Raw genomic sequence first — 20,176 nt, 5'->3', positions numbered from 1 at the left:
TGGTGATGTTGATGGCGATGAGGAAGGTGGTGGTGATGTTGATGCTGCTGCTGTTGATGGTGATGATGCCCCTCTCAGACTCGATGTTGGCACTTTAAGTGAAGCCCTAAGTCTACACCCGACAGCTTGTCAGGCCGTAGTCCCTTCCCCCTTCAATACTCTGCCCGCGTTAAGCCGAGGTGATCCAGACACGGATGAGGCATGTCAGCACGATCTCCTAGCTACAGTTCTGTCTGATGGAGACGTGTTGGCCCTGACACGTTTACATCGCATATTTCCGATTGGGGTATTTTTAAGGTGGCTGGATATTTATGTACCCTTTACACAGTGGAATATGTAATTGCCGACTTGTTATACTACGACCTACTGCATGGTGCGAAAATTTTAAAAGGGAAGTGTATCAATGAATTTGTACATCGATGAAGAAATTATATAGCCTGTGGGGGTCCGGTAAATACATGGTTGTTGACATAACTGAACATAATGACCCGAGACAACATTTGGCATGAGTTATCGCGAACACCTGGTGTCATCACTGATATTTAGTGATCCATTCATATTCTTTTCACCGTTACTTTGCTTTTTAAGCACCATGGAATCTGCTACGGCGGATAATCGAAACTGGTTACTCTCTGGCGTTGACTTTTTATATTTAATTTATATACATACAGGCATAGAGAAATTGTGGGGATATTGCTTGACTGATAGTTTTCAGTGCGGCGTTAAACCCAAATCACTCACTTACTCAGAGAATATTGACCTAGGTCTGACGTTCCATATAGGGAATCTCAGGTCATCCACGTCGGTCTGTGGCCGAAATTCTATATGTGATATAAACTGCCGGGAAAAAGAAAGTGTTCGCTAGTGGCTGAAAATGAAACAAACACGAAAAGGTTATTCGATGGTGATGTATGGGATACGGGTATCATTGTTAACTTTGTTTGTTGTTCTTTTGTTTTTTGTGATTTTTTTGTTTTTAATTTATTTCACATTAGGTGCCACGAGTTTACCCCAGACCCTACAGGACTACGTGACTGGCCAAGCGGGTCGAAGTCTTAGTAGCAAGCTTATTGACATTACATTGGAAGAGATTCTAATATTCGTTTTCGCTTTACATGGTCCATTTTCTGCTGTTTGTTTATAATTTGAACATGAAACTCTCGCTCCTCAACATGGTTATTACATGTACAGGTCGTTTCAGGATTTCTTCTTTAATACACAGAATAGTTTGCCGTAAGTTGAAGATACTTGAGTATCGTTTCGTCGGTGGACACACTCCTTGTATTCCAGATAATACTGTACCTCTGTAACTTTCAAATATCATAACATCTATATTTGTTTTCGATTACCAAACCGTTGATATGTACAGAATTGTATAAATTAATATCTACACTGATGTGGCTGCCTAAATACGAATACCAATACTTACCTTTTGTCGGTGCGTCAGATGTAGCTACGTCTTTAATGCTAGGGGCGTCATCAATATTATCTTTTTGACAATAATCTTATTATTATTCCATATCATATCATTATAAAGTCATTTTCTTCTTTTGTATTGATATGGTTCCATATATCCAAGATGTCGGTATAGAATTTTGGAATTTGTGTAGGAAGAAATGGAGCTGAAACGGGAGGGAACCGACGGCATCAAACTGTTGCTTTTTAAGGGAATTCCAAATTCCTATCATTTCTTAAAATACCGTGTTAGCCAAACTAATTCCAATGCTTTATGAAACAATTCAAAGCTAATGGCTTTAATTCTTCCATTATGGCATTCTAGAAACGGATATCATTGTTGTGTTTTGAACTGAAGTTTGTAATTATTTGGTGAAATCCAAGTGAGTGAGTGAGTGAGTATTGTTTTATGCCGCTAATAGCAATATATCAACAATATCACGGCGGGTGACCCTAGACATTGTACCCATGTGTGCAATCGGACCCGGGTCTTCGGCGTGACGAGCGAGCGCTTTAACCACCAGGCTACGCCCCCCCCCCCCCCCCCCCCAGGTTTCTAGTGTATGCTTTAATTTTCTCGGTAGTGAAGGGTAACATTTTCCTGTATGCCTTTTGGATGTGTTCGACTCAAGTGTAAAATTGAATTGAATTGGAAAATAGTTCATAAAACTTCATTTCCTTCCCCGTATCCCGAGTCAATACTAATCTACAAATAGCCATTTTCCCGTACATCCATTAACACTGCTTGGAACAAACTCGAATGCCGAGTCCGGTCGCACTTAACACAAGGATGTGTTGAAGTTACTGAAGACGTAAATCAATATGCGTGCACGATATGTACATGCTAGGTACAGTTGCTAGTTTGTTTGACAATTTTTGTTTGTTGTTTAACGCCGCACTCAGAAATATTCCATCTATATGAAGGCGGTCTGTCAATAATCTAGACCAGACAACCCAGTGATTGACATCATGATCATCGACCCACGCAATTGCGATCGGTGACGTGCAACAACCAAGTCAGCGAGCCCGACCACCAGATCCCGTTAGTCGCCTTTCACGACAAGCATAGTCGCCTTTTACGGCAAACATGGGTTGCTGAATACCTATTCTACCCCTGATCTTCAAGGGTCCTAGGTACAGTTAGTTGAATAGATAAAGGTGATGGCTATGCCAGAGATAGGTATGTACTAGATGCAAAAGCTAGACACACTGTTTAGATTTTGTTTTATTTGTCTGTTGTTTTACGCTGCACTCAGCAATGTTGCAGCTGTTTGACGGCCGCCTGTAGGTTATCTAGTCTGGACCAGACAATCCAGTGATTGATATTGTGAGCAATGATCAACGCCGTCGGGGTACATTTGCACGACGTTAACCAAGTCACCGAGCCTGACCACAAGGGGCTGGCATTTTATGGAAAAAAAATTGATTGTCCCCGTAAAACCATTATGTTTCAGACTGTTGAAGAAGGAAAGAAATTACCTGCTACAAAATTACATCGTTGCAAGGTGTTGTTCTTAAAAACAATCCAGGCTCAAAGTTGTAAATATAAATAACATATCTGGTTTTGTAGCTATAGCTGAAAAAAATATCAGTTCTAATCTAGATACAAAATCAGACAATTCTTATGATGGATATACGCACGAAGGCTGCACATGGAAGCATGTACAGGCGATAGCATCCATCACAACACGAACGGGGAGGACACAGAACCACACATACACATCAAACAAACCCAGAAAGGGAAAACCGATATTTCCACGACAGGCAAACCTACGGAATGTTTTCCTATGATCAATGAGCAAGACTTGTACAATAAGACACGACCACCGTTATAAACAGCCGTGAAGATCCGGAGTAGAATAGGTCTTCAGCAACCCATGCTTGCCGTAAAAGGCGACTTTGCTTGTCGTTAGAGGCGACTAACGGGATCGGGTGGTCAGGCTCGCTGACTTGGTTGATACATGTTATCGTATCTTAATTGCGTGGATCGACGCTCATGATATTTAATCACTGGATTGCCTGGTCCAGTCTCGATTATTTACAGACTGCCGTCATATAGCTGGAATATTGCTGAGTGCGGCGTTAAACAACAAACAAAACAAACAAAACCTAACACACAAGCAAAATACTAGTACTTGTATTCATGAAAGGCGTGATAACATATGGCTCTTGAAGAAAACACCAAAAATCCTTTGGTATTTTTATGTAACAGTCAGCATTACATTGAAGCTTGGCATTCGGTAAGGGCAATTACAACTGTTTGTTCTTATCGAGGTGACCGAAAGGCCAGATGGCGTACGTTCGACCTGCCTGCCGTCTTTGAGAATTGGAGAAGCATAAACGCACATCCGCCTCCGTCAAAGACACAATTACACAAAATGAGACAATTGCTCTATTTTGAGGGAGAGATACTGAGACATGATTTCTTTTGATGTTGACAAAAATTGGAGACTCTGAGACAGACAGTCTAAACATGGATGTGAAATTGTTGATCCCCACGCAATAGCTGGGCGTCGTAATTACGGAATTAGTTCTTGCTAGCGTTTGCATTGTTGTTTTTCGGCAAGAAAAGGCGGGTTACTGACTACCGTCACGATCTACCCAACGCCAAGCTCGTGGTGCGTCAGTACGTGACTAGTCCGGATAAATGCCAGATTTATAGTGCTAGCCCACTGAGGTACCTTGCCTCAGTTTAACATGAATACCCCACTCAAACACAGTATACTGACTCCGAGCCGACCAGTCCTTGTTTTAGCCCTTCAATGCCGAATGCCAGGCAGGGTGACAACAAGTACCATCTTTTAACGTCTTTTGGTATGACGCGGCCGGAGATCGGACCACCAACCATCGGCTGACTAAGAAGACGCTCTATCCACTAGACCACAGAGGCGGTCTCGGACTGAGTGGACAATACTGAAGTACAAATAATATTCCAAAACTATTTTTTACATTATTTTACCTCCCACTTCAATGCTGTTCAACGCGGCGCTAAACCAAACACACCTGCCGGTTAAAGTTGGTTTATGTTTAAGTTCTAATTCCTAAACAAATAAGCAACCAAACCTCTTTCTATTTGATGACCAAAGAAAACTACGGCCGGTCAGCTCATTTTCTTATGACTGCAGGTGATAGCCGCATTAGAAAAGACATTTGCTCTGGTATAAAAGACAAGAATACAATGTAAAAAATCAATTGTCTCATTACAAATATGACAAAAAGGAAAATTGCAAGTTGCAAAAAAGGCGGTCTTACTCTTATGTCTTCTCAAACAGCTCGTACTCATTTCCGGCTTCTTGAGAGTGCTTTCAAAAATAGAAGATGGAGACAGGCGAACCTTTTTGTGAAAGAGAAGGGAAATACAATTAGGATAATCATAGTTGCCTTTTGTTTTGCTCCACAAAGTAGCGGCCTGTATGTCACGATAGGCCACATGTGCAAACTATACGTCTGAAAAATTGATAAGCACACTCCTTGATTTGTTCTTATCATGAGGAGCGTCTGCCCGGAGAGAAGAAGGTCGGTGGTTCGATTCCGGCCGCGTCGTACCGAAAGACGTCAAAGGATGGTACTTGTTATTGCCCGACGGGGATAAAACAAGGACTGGTCGGCTCGGAGTCAGGACACCGTGTCTGGGTGGGGTCTTCATGGGGTACGCTTTCATATGTGACTGGGCTCGCACTATAAAACTGACATTAGTCCTGACTATACACACACACGCACACGCGCACACACAGACACACACACACACACGCGCGCGCGCGCGCGCGCACACAGACACACACACACACACACAATCACACACACACACGTGAACACAGTGCGATTATATTGAACACGACGTTAAACTTATTTCATCTCATGTCGCCTGGACGTCAGTTTATCGCTATATCTGGAAACATTGACGTCTGACGTTGATCTGAAGTATGTCTACGACACCGTATGGTTGGTTGGAATTAGAACAATACATTCTAACCCAGACGGTCGCAAGGACGTGGCCATGTCATATAATATCAAGACGCAGAGAACACAAATGGAAGAGAACTCAAATAACTATTGGTGTGACACAGTTACAAACTAGTTGGTGTCTTGTTTGTTTGTTTGTTAAATACGTTAAAAGATGGTACTTGTTGTTACTTTACCTTGCGCTCGGCCTTAAGGGGTTACACAAGAACTGGTCGGCTCGGAGTCAGTATACTGTGTATGAGTGGGGTATAGCCATTTTAAACTGCGGCAGGTATCTCAGTGGGCTAGCACTATAAAACCGGTATTGGACGGACTACACAAACACACACACACACACACACACACACACACACATCATATATGATGGATGCGCACTGCTTCGTGGTCCCTGCTGTCACTACATCTACTACGACTGCAGCTGCGACGGTCTCTACTACTACGTCGTACCACATCTTGTATACGAGGGCTAGTCAAAGTAGCAGTCATCAAGTTTAGCACTTTTGAGACAAGTACTCTAAAGACATTCATGACCGCATGTCACAAGCGTATGGGGATAAGTTCCCCAGCTATTCCACTGTTAAACGTTGGGCAGCTTTATTTAAGGCTGGGAGAACAAGCCTTGGTGATGACCCTAGGTCTGAACATCCCTCAACTTCCATCAATGAAGATTCAATCAAGGAGATAGAAAAACGTACACTGTCAGATAGACGTTTTACCATTGTTGAACTTGAGGATGGATCCTTTGAAACTATTATTCATGAACATTTACAGATGCTCGTTGGGTGCCAAAGTTTCTAAATTCTGATCTTGAGGAAAAACGAACTGATATTTCCAGGGAAAATTGAGATCTAATTGAGGAGAATTTTGTCAAATTCAAAAAGATATTAGTAATGGGTGATGACACACATGGGTCTACCACTAAGACCCCGAGTCGAAACGTCAATCCATGGAATGGCACCAAAGTATTAAAGTCTTCAAGATCAGTGAAGAAAGTTATGGCCACTGTATTCTGGGATACAAAGGGAGCGACCCTTGTTGATTACTTAGAAAGTCAACAGACTATTACCGGTGCCTACTGTGCTGATTTGCTCCATCGTCCCATCAAAGAAAAGCAGCGAGGAATGCTGACTGCTGGATTTCTACAGGAACTTCTTCTCACATCTCTCGTCTTGCAAAGGCCGCTGTACGACAATGAGGTTTCGAAGAGCTTCCTCAACCTCCATACACCAAGTGAATTCCACCCGCTTCCTAAACTGAAAGAACACCTTCGTGGAAAGCGCTATGACTACAACGGTGACATCAAAGCGTGAATAGGTTTTTCAGGGTGGTTTCCGAAAAATTCTTCCTGACTGGAATTGAAAAGCTTCACTATCGATATAAGAAGTGTATTGCAAAGCAGGGAGATTATGTTGATTTTTTTTTAATTTGGAACACTTTCACAATTGTTGGTTTTGTCTTTTAGGCTAAGAACTTTTTGACCAGCCCTCGTTCTATCATCGAGGTGTAGCGGACATATGATTGCGACGGAAATATTAATCACTCTCGAGACTATTTCTCCTTCTAACCTTCCAGACAAAAATTGTCACTTGGAAATTGGATTTGATCATAAACATTACACACACCTAACATAAACATTACACACACCTATGATACCCGTATGAAATGCATTACCATGTTTTGTAAATTGTTCATATCTAGCCACCATCAAAAATGGATGTGTATATGTTGTTTTACGCCACAGCTAACACAAAACTTGCATTACAGCGTGGACTATACTTGCATTACACCGTGGACTATACTTGCATTACACCGTGGACTATACTTGCATTACACCGTGGACTATACTTGCATTACACCGTGGACTATACTTGCATTACACCATGGACTATACTTGTCGTAAGAGGCGACTATACTTGTCGTAAGAGGCGACTATGCTTGTCGAAAGAGGCGACTATACTTGTCGTAAGAGGCGACTATACTTGTCGTAAGAGGCGACTATGCTTGTCGAAAGAGGCGACTATGCTTGTCGTAAGAGGCTACTAACGGGATCAGGTGGTCAGGCTCGCTAATTTGGTTCATGCAAGTCATCGTATCCCAATTGCGTGGATCGTTATTCATGATGTCAATCACTGGATTGTATGGACAAGACTCGATTATTTACAGACCTCCGTCATATAGCTGGAATATTGCTGAGTACGGCGTTAAACAACATATAAACAAACACACATGCACACACACACACTTATTCACTCACACACACACACACACACACACACACACAAACACATACACGCATACACACAATTCGTTTTCTAAGTGAAATAATCTTGAACGAGATGTTAAACTCCATTTTACCTCACCTCACCTCAAATGACACTCCAATACATTTTTCTTGAAGTTGAACTTAAAGAAGCATTTTGTTACCATGGTGATATCATCCAAAATCAATATATTTACACTTTTTATATAGAAATAATTGTCATAAAGATTAAGGCAACCATCTCAAAAAGTGATGCTGATCATTGTCTGTATGATTTGAACGTGGAGTCTTTATTATCAAATCCATAGTTTCTGTCATTTGGCAGATGACTCACGGGGTCATATGACATGTAAACAGCCACACAGTCTGTCAAACATCAGTATTGACAAGCGAAGATCTCTTTTAGATTTCTTTTTGTTTTTCAACCACTAACACATATGATACATGTTCGTATGTTTCATCTTAAATATCATGCTTTTTTGCCATAAAATCTATTTTCCCCCAATATTACGTTCACAGCGTGATCACATTTGAAGGTCCTCACAAAAGCAAATATCAAAGGCCGCGATGATTAGAAAGACGAGATCCATGTCGATTTCAGTGAAATGCACACGTTACATAAAGCCCTTTCATCAAGTCTTCTTTCTCGTGATGCACACGTGAAGCGCAGACTTTCACTCGTCCAGGACATATTTCCTCCTGTATTTAAGTTTTCAACCTTTTGTGATTGTCCCAAGATCACCGGTTACAGATCAAAATAGAAGTTAAATTTGTTTTGCTTTATAGATTATTTTCTTTGTCTGGTAAAGGGTCTTTACACTTTCACGAACATTTATACTTACCGGAACCAAGCGAATAAATCGTTATATTATTTTCGTTAAGAACCAATGGTTTGACTTTTACAACGGAGTCGAATCACCTTGCTATTGATCAAGATGGAGTGATTTGTAGAAAAAACAAGTGGACGAAGTTTGTGTGTGATGCGGGATGCCTGCAATATTATATTCATCATATCAGATTTATCTAAACATGGACTGTTAGCAAACACCAATAATAAATACGCGCTGTTTTATTCGTGCGAAGTCGGTGTTTTTAGTTTTAAAATGTTCTGGAAATATACGACATGGTATCATTATGGTATTTGATGGAAAGGCCATATTTGTAAATTCACTTATTCGTCACTGTACAAATACACTTCTCATGATGTTGTCACAAAACTGATTTTCAGGGGAGCGGGATTTTGGTTTGAGATCAACTTTTTTTTTAATGTTGGGATCGCAGTTATTTTCAACATTAACAGCTGCTCAATTATTACATTTTGTAAATGAATAAAAAAAACGAACTGTGTTCTTGGTGCACTTGTCTGGAAGAAATGGGCATATTATTTGTTTTGGTTCAAAGCCCCCTTGAAAATGAAATGGTTGCTCCCTCATGGATCTCCTCATTTTGGTTTGATATACGGAGCTGTCTTGGGGACAAAAAAATCACAGTGACTTATGATTTCACAGATCCTGTTAGCTGTCAACCGTTAACCTCTTTGATTGCCCGACACGATAGTGTCAAGTTTATACATGGTCTGTGACAGTTTGGGTAGAATATTGCTATTGGCTATGTAACTCGGAAAACGTATAATTAGCGTATTTGAACACTCCTAACAATTGCTTACTAACAGTGACTTTTCAAATCTGAAATAACACTCAATGTGTAAAAGAGCGTATACGTATGAGCTTCATTGTGAGCGAGTATGGTTTTACGCCGCTTTTAGCAATATTCCAGCATTATCACGACGAGGGACCGCGGAAAATGGGCTTCACACATTGTAGCCATGTGGGGAATCGAACCCGGGTCTTCGGCGTGACAAACGAACGCTTTAACCACTAGGCTACACCGCCGCCCCATGAGCTCCATAATTATAGTGACGTTATAGATATCTACGGAAGTCTTTTAGGGCCATTTGTTTGTTGGTGCTTTTTTTTGTTTTTTCTTTTGTTTTTGACATTTCAAGATACTAAGTTGAAATTTCAAATTATAATCTTCAAATTTCAACTTGAATTTTCAACTTAGTGTGTATCTTGAAATTTCAACTTAGTATCTTGAAATTTCAAGAACAAAAATATAAACAAACAAATGGCCCTAAAAGGCTTCCCTATATATATATATATCTGTGAGCACATGTGGCCTTGTGGTGTAAGGCGCCGCGCTGTGTGGCTGCCCACTGTTACGTCCCCTGGCTCTAATCCCAGATTCGCTGAGATGATGAATATGTTGGCTTTTCAGCAATATACAGTATACTCTCCGCCAAGTGAAACGTGAATGCCATTCATGTTGGTCAGTATATATGAAGAAATACTCATATTCAAGAGATATATAGATTTTTTCGATGTACAAACGAACTTATTGTTATGTTACGTGAACCGACGCTCATCAACGCATCATAGGTGACGTCATAGATCCATGACTCGAGACGCATCTTTACGATAGCGTCGTAATCACGTGCAGCATATCGTGATAAGAATAAGGACCGCCTGTGGTAACACTTGCCTGATGTTAGTTTTGTCATTAATTGGTACACGTTGGAAACATCTCTTGTTAACGTACATACTTGTCTATATGTTCCTATTCTTCGCGTTTCTTTTGCCGGTGAGTATAGTAATGATCCTGGGTTTCACCAAGGTGGTAAACGTCTGAGACCTGCATCACTTCGGGTTTTCCGCCCACATCAAACTGACATGCCGTGATGTAACTAAATAGTACTTACAGATGAGTAAACAACATTACTCAATATGATATATAATACCACGGAATGTCATACATTGTAGTAATCATTACATATGTATCTGTCGTTTGAATCACAGCTGTACTTATTTTTTCCAGGTGATGAGTGGCATATGGTTGCTAAGCGACATACTGTGTGACGCCTGGGTCGCTGCTGACGTAATGGCGTGTACCGCTTCCATACTCAACTTAACCGCCATTAGTGTAGATAGGTAAGTAAATACACGTAGTATTCCAGATAGTTGTTTATATTCTGTAAGTGCGGGGTTGGAGGGGGGATTTTGTCAGAGACAAAAAACTATTTCGTTTACTGCTTAAAGACTGCTATATACACCGGTTAGAATAGATCTTCAGCAACCCATGCTTGCTGTAAGAGGCGACTAACGGGGTCAGGTGGTCAGACTCGCTGACTTGGTTGGTGCCCGTCATCGTATCTCATTTGCGTAGATCGATGCTCATAATGTCAATCACTGGATTGTCTGGTCCAGACTCGATTATTTACAGACAGCCGACATATAGCTGGAATATTGCTGAGTGCGGCGTAAAACAACAAACAAAAAATATTCTAGTTTTCATTTCGTTGTTTGAAACAATTGTCTGGTAGTCACAGTGGTGGAACAAGCTGAACGCTTTCTGCAAAGAAATACACTTTATCGCAATGGACATGCTTGTGACAAGACGACGCGGGAATGGAAATCCTAAAGTGAGAGTGGTTTTTTAAAAGAGTTAGTTCCAAAATGAAAGAAATTTAATGTCATAGACATAAATTATGCCTTGAAGATCGCTCAAAGTTTTAGTCATTTATAAGAATAAAAAAACTATAGGATTGGCAATTAAAATGAGTAATTTTAATGTATATAAAGAATCAGTTGCAGTAAGTTATGATGAGTGGTAACTCAGATCTTACCAAAAAACAGTAGGACCGTTAATCAAAGGCTACACACAGATACGTGCGAACGACCCATCGTATTATTGTCAGGAAATATTTCACCTGCAGTGAATTCCCATCAATGGCACACACCGGGGGAATTGTTTTAAAAATATATTTTATGAATTCTGTCATTCTCTACTTACGCTCGTCCCTGTCTGGTCCGGGCGCGTCTGAAATGACAAAGTGATTTAGTCGTGAAATCACAAATGAGGTAAAAAATATCTATCGAATTCCGCAATAGATTGATTGTGTGCTCCTGGGGGAAATTTACTGTTAGAAAGGTGGTAATTGTTTCTTTAGTTTAATTAACTTTGGCATCTGCAGTGTATAAGGGGGAGAAGCAGATCGCAGAAATTCTACAACATAATCGATAGTTCTTGATCGATATTTAAACAGGTACCGAGACCGATTATTATGATTATAGAATTGTAATTAAGTAACGATTGCAATCAGAAGAAAAATAATCATCATAATCATAATTATCAACACCACCCTTTCCCGACTGCTTTGTATTTCAGAATTAGGGGTCTCGTTTGAGAAAATGTCGTAAATGTCTTGACTTAGCTAACAGATAATTGTTGGCGGATTGATGAATAGATGGAATCCCTGCGGTATTTTGATCATTCACTTTTTTACAGGAATGTTGAGGAATTATTTTTCGGCTCGACTTTTGTTTGGACAAAAAACCTATCCTGTAGGAACTACAAATGACTAGAGTTTCGATATAAAAAATGGATAATGAATGATTAAAAGTCGAAAAGGTTTGATGAGTGATCTTCACGGGTCCAATTAATCTTGTAGCAATTACACTTACATAACCTCGTGTCCACCTCATTGCCCCGAATTATAGGCTTGATAGATCTGATTGTGAGTGAGTGAGTGAGGGTCGGATTGTGGGAGTGAGTGAGGGTGGGATTGTGAGAGTGAGTGAGTGACGGGGGAATTGTGGGAACGTGTGAGTGAGTGAGGGACGGTCGGATTGTGGGAGTGAGTGAGGGTGGGATTGTGAGAGTGAGTGAGTGACGGGGGAATTGTGGGAACGTGTGAGTGAGTGAGGTTGGGTGAGAGTGTGGGAATGAGTGTGGGAGTGATGGTGGTGAGTTATAGGGTCATTGATTGAGTAAGGAATTTGGGCTGGATTGTGGGAATGAGTGAGTGGGGAGTTGGTGGGTTGGTGGTAGGTTGAGTGTGTGAGTGAGGGTTGATGGGTGGGTGAATGAGTGATCGAGTGAGTGAGTCGTGATTACCACCGCCTTGGAGGTTTTACTCGTATCACGGCGATGTAATCTTCATGTGGCGGGAATACCCAAATAATGGAGGTTAAAGACGTTTCCTACTATAGTGAAACCCACCAGCACGAGTGATGCTAACAAATCATGTAATTGTAGTTTGATCCAACGATCATAAGATTCTGGCACAACTAAGGGACATAACCCTGCAATTGCTTGTAACTTCATGTATATCAAGACCTTCTTCAGCCAACTTAGGCTAACTTTGTACTCTTGTATAGGGTCTTGTGGATAAGGGCGATCGGGTAGCCTAGTGGTTACAGCTTTCGCTCGTCACGCCGAAGACCCGGGTTCGATAGGCGACTGAAAAACTTACTCAAATTACAAAACATTCGTCACGAAAGCTGACATTTCCCAACTTCTTCCAAAATACGAAAGAAAAACTAAGTGAAAAATGGACCTGCTAGGTTTCACCTGCACAAACACTTACCCGCACAAAAAATTACATCATTTCCGAATCATTGTATTGTTTGACAAGTTATGCAGCGTTTCTTTTCCAAAAAATCCCTTCACTTCATCTAAAAAAATAGGTCGGTCCTTGACTTACGCGACGTACAGGTAACCGATTCTAATTCCTCGTATTCAATTTGTTTCAGATTCATCGCTGTAACTCAACCAATCAAGTATTCAAAGCATAAAAACTCTAAGCGAGTGTTTATCATGCTTGCTATGACGTGGATTATATCAGTAGCGATCGCCGCGCCTATTGCGCTCGGAGTAAACTACTCCGACAAACGCATTGCCGGTGTGTGTGCATTCTTTAACTCGGATTTCCTCATATATTCATCCATGGGCTCCTTCTACATCCCGTCACTAATGATGATCTTCCTTTATTGGAGAATATACCGGGTGCTGAGACAGAGGGCGAGGAAAGCCATGCGAGCCAAAAAGATCAAAACTGTAGATAAACGAACGCTCCAGAGTGTTATAGAAAATACGCAGGCCACCCAGGCCACGCAAGAACCTACTGTTACTACCGGGCTGGCGCGAATGGATAACGGTAAAGTAGCTTCTTATAACACTAATAAATCTCATAAATTAGCGCCTCCTGTTGTGGACGATACGTCTGTTACTAACGTTCCTTCCGCCTCTGACTCCCATTCCCATGACAACGAAGATGAAAGCGGGGGGAACGACGGTAGCGGGCCCAAAAGTCCTGGGTCCGATGACGGCATCATCCACAACGACGATATAGGAGGTGAGCTCATAGCCAATCCCGTAGCGGAAGCTATGGAGAAGCAGGAAGCCGATGGTGTGGCTACTACTTCCGGTCAGAGTGCCGGCACGGAAGCGGAAACGCCCTTCAATTCACCTGGTGCTTCAAAAGGGTCCACGCCAACGAAGCGTCGTTCTAGCGGTCGTGCGGCAGGAGCAGCAGGGCCCAAAAATCAGAAGGAAAATCACAAAAAAGGTGTGACAAAGTTTAATTTTCATATGAGGACTAGTCGGAAACGTAAGGAGAGATCGTCAAATAAACGTGAGAGAAAAGCCACGAAGACGTTAGCGATTGTTTTAGGTAAGCATGCCATATATGATTTGTTTCTTTGTTTTGTTGTTTAACGCCGCACGCAGCAATAGTCTAGCTAAATGTCGGTGGTCTGTAAGTAATCCAGTCTGGACCAGATAATCCAGTGATTGACATCATGACTATCCATCTACTCAAATGAGATACTGTGTAGAGGAGTCAGGGCCAACACGTCTCCATCAGACAGAACTGTAGCTAGGAGATCGTGCTGACATGCCTCATCCGTGTCTGGATCACCTCGGCTTAACGCGGGCAGAGTATTGAAGGGGGAAGGGACTACGGCCTGACAAGCTGTCGGGTGTAGACTTAGGGCTTCACTTAAAGTGCCAACATCGAGTCTGAGAGGGGCATCAGGCTAGACCATTCTCAGGAACATAAAGAAGACATATGGCTTAGGTTGTCTTGTATTTCTACGATAGTCGCCAGTGGCTGCGACAGAGCGACGAAGTGCATTTTTTATTCCTTGTTTCATGCAGGATGTAGGAGGTTGTTAGATGATGCTTTCTATTTTAAAACACTAACCAGAAGTAAAACAGAAGTCATGCTTTTAAAATATGATGATTGGATAATTAATGTGATCCAATATATGGTAACCTAGTGCTTAAAGCTTTCATCTCTCACACCAAAGACCCGTGTTTGTTTCCCCCTTGGTACAATACGTGAAGCCCATTTCTGGTGAACATCATCATGATATTGTTGGAATATACATGTAGCTCATATTAGCTTAAAACCAAACTCACTTACAAGTTCAGGAGGTCAAGTGTTCTAAGGCGTCTCAATACTCATTATTGGCAAGTTATACATAACATGACTCAAAGTGGTCAGTTTATCATATGTGTAACCGTGCTTGTGTTGGCCGATAATGGAGTAGGCGCTCTACTGGCCAAATAAATCACAAACAGCTGTCGGGGGTGAGGCTGATGACGTTTATTTTATAATCAGTACGAATGTACGTACTTAATTTCAGTCTGAAACAATAAAAGTACAACATAAGCAAATATAACATAGAATAAATATATACAATCCGTTATACATGTAGTTACTCTTTAAATTTCTAATATATATATATATCACTTCCATTAAAATGAATAGCACTTACTTTACATTACACAATACATCAGACGTATCCGTACAATACATCAATACACAGATACAAAATATATTAATATGATATAGAGTGATAACGAACATTACATACCAGATAGGTGATACCTGAACTGGTAATACCGTGACAGTGATCGAACGGTGAATGTTGCTACTGAGAAATCTGCATAATAAAGAAATACAAATGCAGAATACTATATACAAGTGATATCCTATGGTAAAATAGTGTATAAAAATATATAGTACAACAGCCACTCATTTCAGACATACAACACTCATACACTCGCACTTACCAACATACATCAAGCATACAGACATACATTTACTTTCCATTACTGTCCAGAGGGGTTTATATTACTTAGTTTATATATAAATTTAGGTTTTGTGTTTAATACTGTTTTATACAGATAATAATTACTCACTGAACTGTAAGTTCATCAAGCACTATAAATATATACAAGATGCATTATGTTTCTAATAAATCAAATAAAGAATGCATTCTACAATATATATTATTTCTAATCACAATAATTAGAAAACATCCATATATACAATATCATAAAATAAATAACCAACTAACCTCAAATATGAATAAATCCTTTCACAAATCCAAATCCTCACATGATAAGAAATCGGCAATAAATCCCGCTGAGTCTATGGTGTTTCCTTGAGGTAACAAATAGCAACAGATCTTTTAAAATTCAACAATAAACATTGCTGTAGCTATGACCAGCTTGGCCTATCAACAAGACAATAGACTGGGCCGGGGCGCGCTGGGGCAAAGAGTGCTGTAAGTCAAAAGCATGCAGTGTGACAATTAGTGGAAGTTAGACTGAGGGTAAGCTTACTTAATGTTACAGAGCTATGGAATGAATGTTTAAGGTATAAAATACTAAGGTATAAAACATAACTAATATTATAACTAATAATATATTCTTATAATGTAAATATCGTAACAAACTAATTAGTTAAAATGGTAACAAGGCCATATAACCTTACTACTTACTAATAAATCTTAATTAAAAGTATGTACATAAATGAGCCTGCCACATATGTATCGAAATACACACTCATGACAGCAGGATTAAGAAATGTGGTCAAGGACCCCCTCAATCACTCCCTACCCTTTCAAATGGTTCCAGTTTGAAGACCTGTGGTCAAGCTGTTTATTCTCAAATCCAACAAATCCCTGCAATGACTTGGGAAGCCATGTATCTCCAGTAAGCTTGATAAAGTTCCTAACTATTGCATGACAATTCCTAATCTTTTTAGTCTGTAATTAAGTAGATTCTTATTTGACGAAGCCCACACCAACGATCCTACATTTCTCAACCGCCTTGTCCTGACACAAAAGAAACCATAATACCGTCTGAACATAACAATCGGAAATACCTTTGTATTCCCGCCAGATACAAAGGATGCCCCCCGAGGGAGAGGTCCAACGAGAGACTGTAAAAATAACAATTTTCACTGCCCTACTTCACGGTAGCTATTGGCTCTGTGGGGTTTCATCTCTGCATTGACGCCACGTGTTGAGCACAATGCGTTGTATGTTGAGGGCTTGCAGACAAATCTGACTGAGACAACAATTGCCAGGTTGATATCAAACTTAATTCAGGGCAGCTGATTCTGAAGTGGCTATTGACTTTTTACGCGGATGACGAAAGTGGCAATTAAAGGTGTGCTTGTTGTTCCAATGTATTCCTGTTCTCACAATTAGTAATATTGTGAACACCTGCAGGTTACGTGCATGTCAAAGCCGTGATGTATGTCTTCAAGTGAACTATATTGCTTTGACGATAACAACGATAGAACTGCCAGCAGCTTATCCAACAAGCAAGTCAGGTTTAGATCCCTCCTCATTTCGACATCTGTTATTAAATAGGCAGTGGTCATCAGACTGTTTCCGTCTTCAAGGCTGAGTTTCGGTCAGTTTGGTTGTCCATAGCTTGTTTCCAAATCGGTCATGAGTTGGTCAGTCTGACTGTTTACAGCTTATCACCATCTGGGGGTCGTACTGATTTTTCTACATATAAACGTCAAGTAGGCCAAGAGCGGTAGTAGAGGCGGAAGCTTTGGTTGGGTAGGGAGAACATTGTTTCCTAGATTGGCCTCACTGACATTTCAGTGAGTGAGTGTCGTTTAACGCCACTTCCAACAATATTCTAGTTATATCCCGATATGTTAGCATGATGTGGTAGGAAGGCCCCACACGGACAAACAGTATGCACATTACCAATGAAAACCAATTACCAAGAAAATGTGAATAAATATGGGCAATAGTAGTGAATAGTGGTATTAGATTTATCCTAGTACACACTAAGGGCGGGGGGGGGGGGGGGTAGCCTAGTGGTTAAAGCGATCGCTTGTCACGCCTCAGGCCGAGGTTCAATTCCCCACATTGGTACAATGTGTCAAGCCCATTTCCGGTGTCCCCTGCCGCGATATTGCTGGAATCTGCTAAAAACCAGAGTAAAACCCTACTCACTCACTGACCCCAGCTACAAACTACGTTCATAGCCCCGTGATCTAAGTGTGCAGGTCTAGGATCCTCAGATAATGGTTTTATTGTAAGGCTTTCCCACATTATGCTCCTTGTTCTGTGTACAAAATATTGTTCACTGATTTGACCAAGTGGTAAATGTCCTCCAGCAGGACGCTAAGACGAGATGTCACTGACACTGACATACTGTCCAAAGTAGAATTAAATGAAACATACTCCCAGTTTGATTCCTCTCTTTGGCATAAAATAAGACCCCCAAGTCTTGTTGACTGATTATTTTGCAAGAATACTTCTAATACAGCATTTAACCCTAACCACTGACCGATACGAATAAATGATGTGTCAATACTGTTGAATGAAATATATGAACATTTAATAGTAATGTGTTCTTTTTTCTGTTTTCAGGTGTATTTTTAATTTGCTGGTGGCCTTTCTTTACACTTAACATTATCAACGCCATCTGCATACGATATGACCTTGAGAATCACCCTGTGTGTAACCTTGACCCAATGTTATTTAGCTTTTTTGTGTGGTTGGGTTACATGAACAGTTTTCTGAACCCTGTTATCTACACAATATTTAACCCTGAATTTCGAAAGGCTTTCAAGAAACTGCTTGTTCAACCATGCAAATAACTGCACTGTGACCTTGACCTTTGAAAAATGTGCCCTTCACCTTGCTATGATCCCATGCTGCTACAGATGACCCGTGTGGCAGTGAAATGGGCCAAGTGATCTGGAATGGTTCTTGTCCAAGAATAATCATTTTGTGTGAATTCTTCATGAGGAAACAGACAGCAGCTTCGTTGAAGGACATGCCAAATGGACACAACTGCCTGACACCTTAACTGTATGGACGCTTATGGTTGAGGAACATTATCTGTGTTAGTGTTATACTAGAAACTAGTATAGTGTGGGCAATTATGCATTCGTTTGTGGATCCAAATTTGCCATGACTGCCGCCGTCACCTGCTATAAATGCAGGACTGTTGTTCTACCCTTCAGACTTGCATTTTGTTATGACATTACATGGATGTAAGGTTGGAGTTGTATATTTGTACGATTGCCAGTTACTTTTTAAGTTATGTGAAAATGCATCATCAAATGGCATATATTTGAATGAAAGTATTTGAACTTGTTTGAACAACGCTTGGAGGAAGATATTTGCTGTTCAAAAAATAACTTACCATTCTGGCTTATGGAAAACAGCGAGACAGTAACACACAACATCAGACACATTATTTTTGCTTTTATAAGGGTTTCGTTTCATATATATATATATATATATATATATATATATATATATACCGTGATGATAAATCTGAATCAAAGAAAAAGATACATCCATATAACAGCTTCATCTGATTTCATGTTATGATGTCATCAAAACAAATAAAATACTTTCAGAGATCAATACTTCACATAATAATTTCAAAAGGGATAATGATTTTTTATTTATGATAAATGTCAGCCTCCAGCGATGTTACATGCGTCATATCTTATAAGGTGGACCCCTTCCTGGTTTTGATTTGAGAAATGTACAAATACATGTTCATATCTGAAATATATGCCAGTTGAGGGATAATTGTTTTTCGTTGTTTATTGGTTTATTTGTCTATAATCTACACATAATCTTCATGAATGGTCATTTTTCGTCCTAGAGTTAAATGCAATCGTAATAACCCAACAATCCATGGCATTTGCTCAAATGAATCACGTCATAAGAGGATCAAGCAATATTTTTCTAAGGAAGCTGGACAACGCGTATCAATATCACCAGTGTTGTCCATAGACAATGTGTCATTGTTAATCATCATATATACTCATTAATATCAGAGTTGATAGTAAAGATGGATAAAAATAGAATTGCTCCATATGTAGACAGTGTGGGAACATGGATAAGACAGTGTGTAGACACATTAAAAATGGATTACAGGATCAACACACACTTATATCATGCAAGAGGAGGTTATGCTATGTAACAAAATCTCTTTATATAAAGGATAACATGGGGGTAGGTAGTTTGGAAAATTGAATTGCCATTTTGTTTTTGTTATGGCATGTTCAGGTATACAAGATTTTATCTGATGAGTCATATACTACACAATGAAATACAAGGTCATCAGTTATTTCATTAAGCATGCCATCATCCAAAAGGACCTCAGCTGACTTTTCCAAATCCTGTCAAGGATCAAAAAGGAAAATACTGACTATGGACAAATCCTAAAATAACTTGTTTACAGTAATACTCTTTTTGATGTTATGTAAATTCAATATATATATCATTTGTACAATGGTAATGTTTATCTGTTATGAATTGTTAACATAGTTAATATATTGTTAATTAGAAGAATGTAAATAAGCAAACCAAA

The 20,176-nt window shown here is 40.1% G+C and overlaps 1 protein-coding gene and 1 long non-coding RNA gene across 3 annotated transcripts in view; one reads left to right on the top strand and one right to left on the bottom strand.

Moving 5' to 3' along the window:
• Nucleotides 1-19,087, top strand: part of LOC124148004 (D(2) dopamine receptor-like) — a 375,182-nt gene extending 356,095 nt beyond the window's left edge. For both annotated transcript variants that reach the window (XM_046518924.2, XM_046518925.2), the window contains 3 exons: nucleotides 10,553-10,665; nucleotides 13,270-14,189; nucleotides 18,211-19,087. In XM_046518924.2, the coding sequence (XP_046374880.1) occupies nucleotides 10,553-10,665; nucleotides 13,270-14,189; nucleotides 18,211-18,440 (1,263 nt within the window). In that variant the 3' untranslated portion in view covers nucleotides 18,441-19,087. The remainder of the gene's footprint in view (nucleotides 1-10,552; nucleotides 10,666-13,269; nucleotides 14,190-18,210) is intronic.
• LOC125381534 lies at nucleotides 15,107-15,999 on the bottom strand. The gene is made up of 3 exons (XR_007221861.1): nucleotides 15,883-15,999; nucleotides 15,397-15,465; nucleotides 15,107-15,166 (listed from the first exon to the last, which is right to left on the bottom strand). It is a non-coding gene; the product is annotated as an uncharacterized LOC125381534 (long non-coding RNA).
• Nucleotides 19,088-20,176: the final 1,089 nt, after the last annotated feature.

The sequence above is a fragment of the Haliotis rufescens genome, unplaced genomic scaffold, assembly GCF_023055435.1.
Source record: "Haliotis rufescens isolate VD_foot unplaced genomic scaffold, xgHalRufe1.0.p SCAF_18, whole genome shotgun sequence".
In the NCBI taxonomy this organism is placed as follows: domain Eukaryota; kingdom Metazoa; phylum Mollusca; class Gastropoda; order Lepetellida; family Haliotidae; genus Haliotis; species Haliotis rufescens.
Note: the sequence above shows the minus strand (reverse complement) of the source record. Positions and strands in the feature narration are given on the sequence as shown.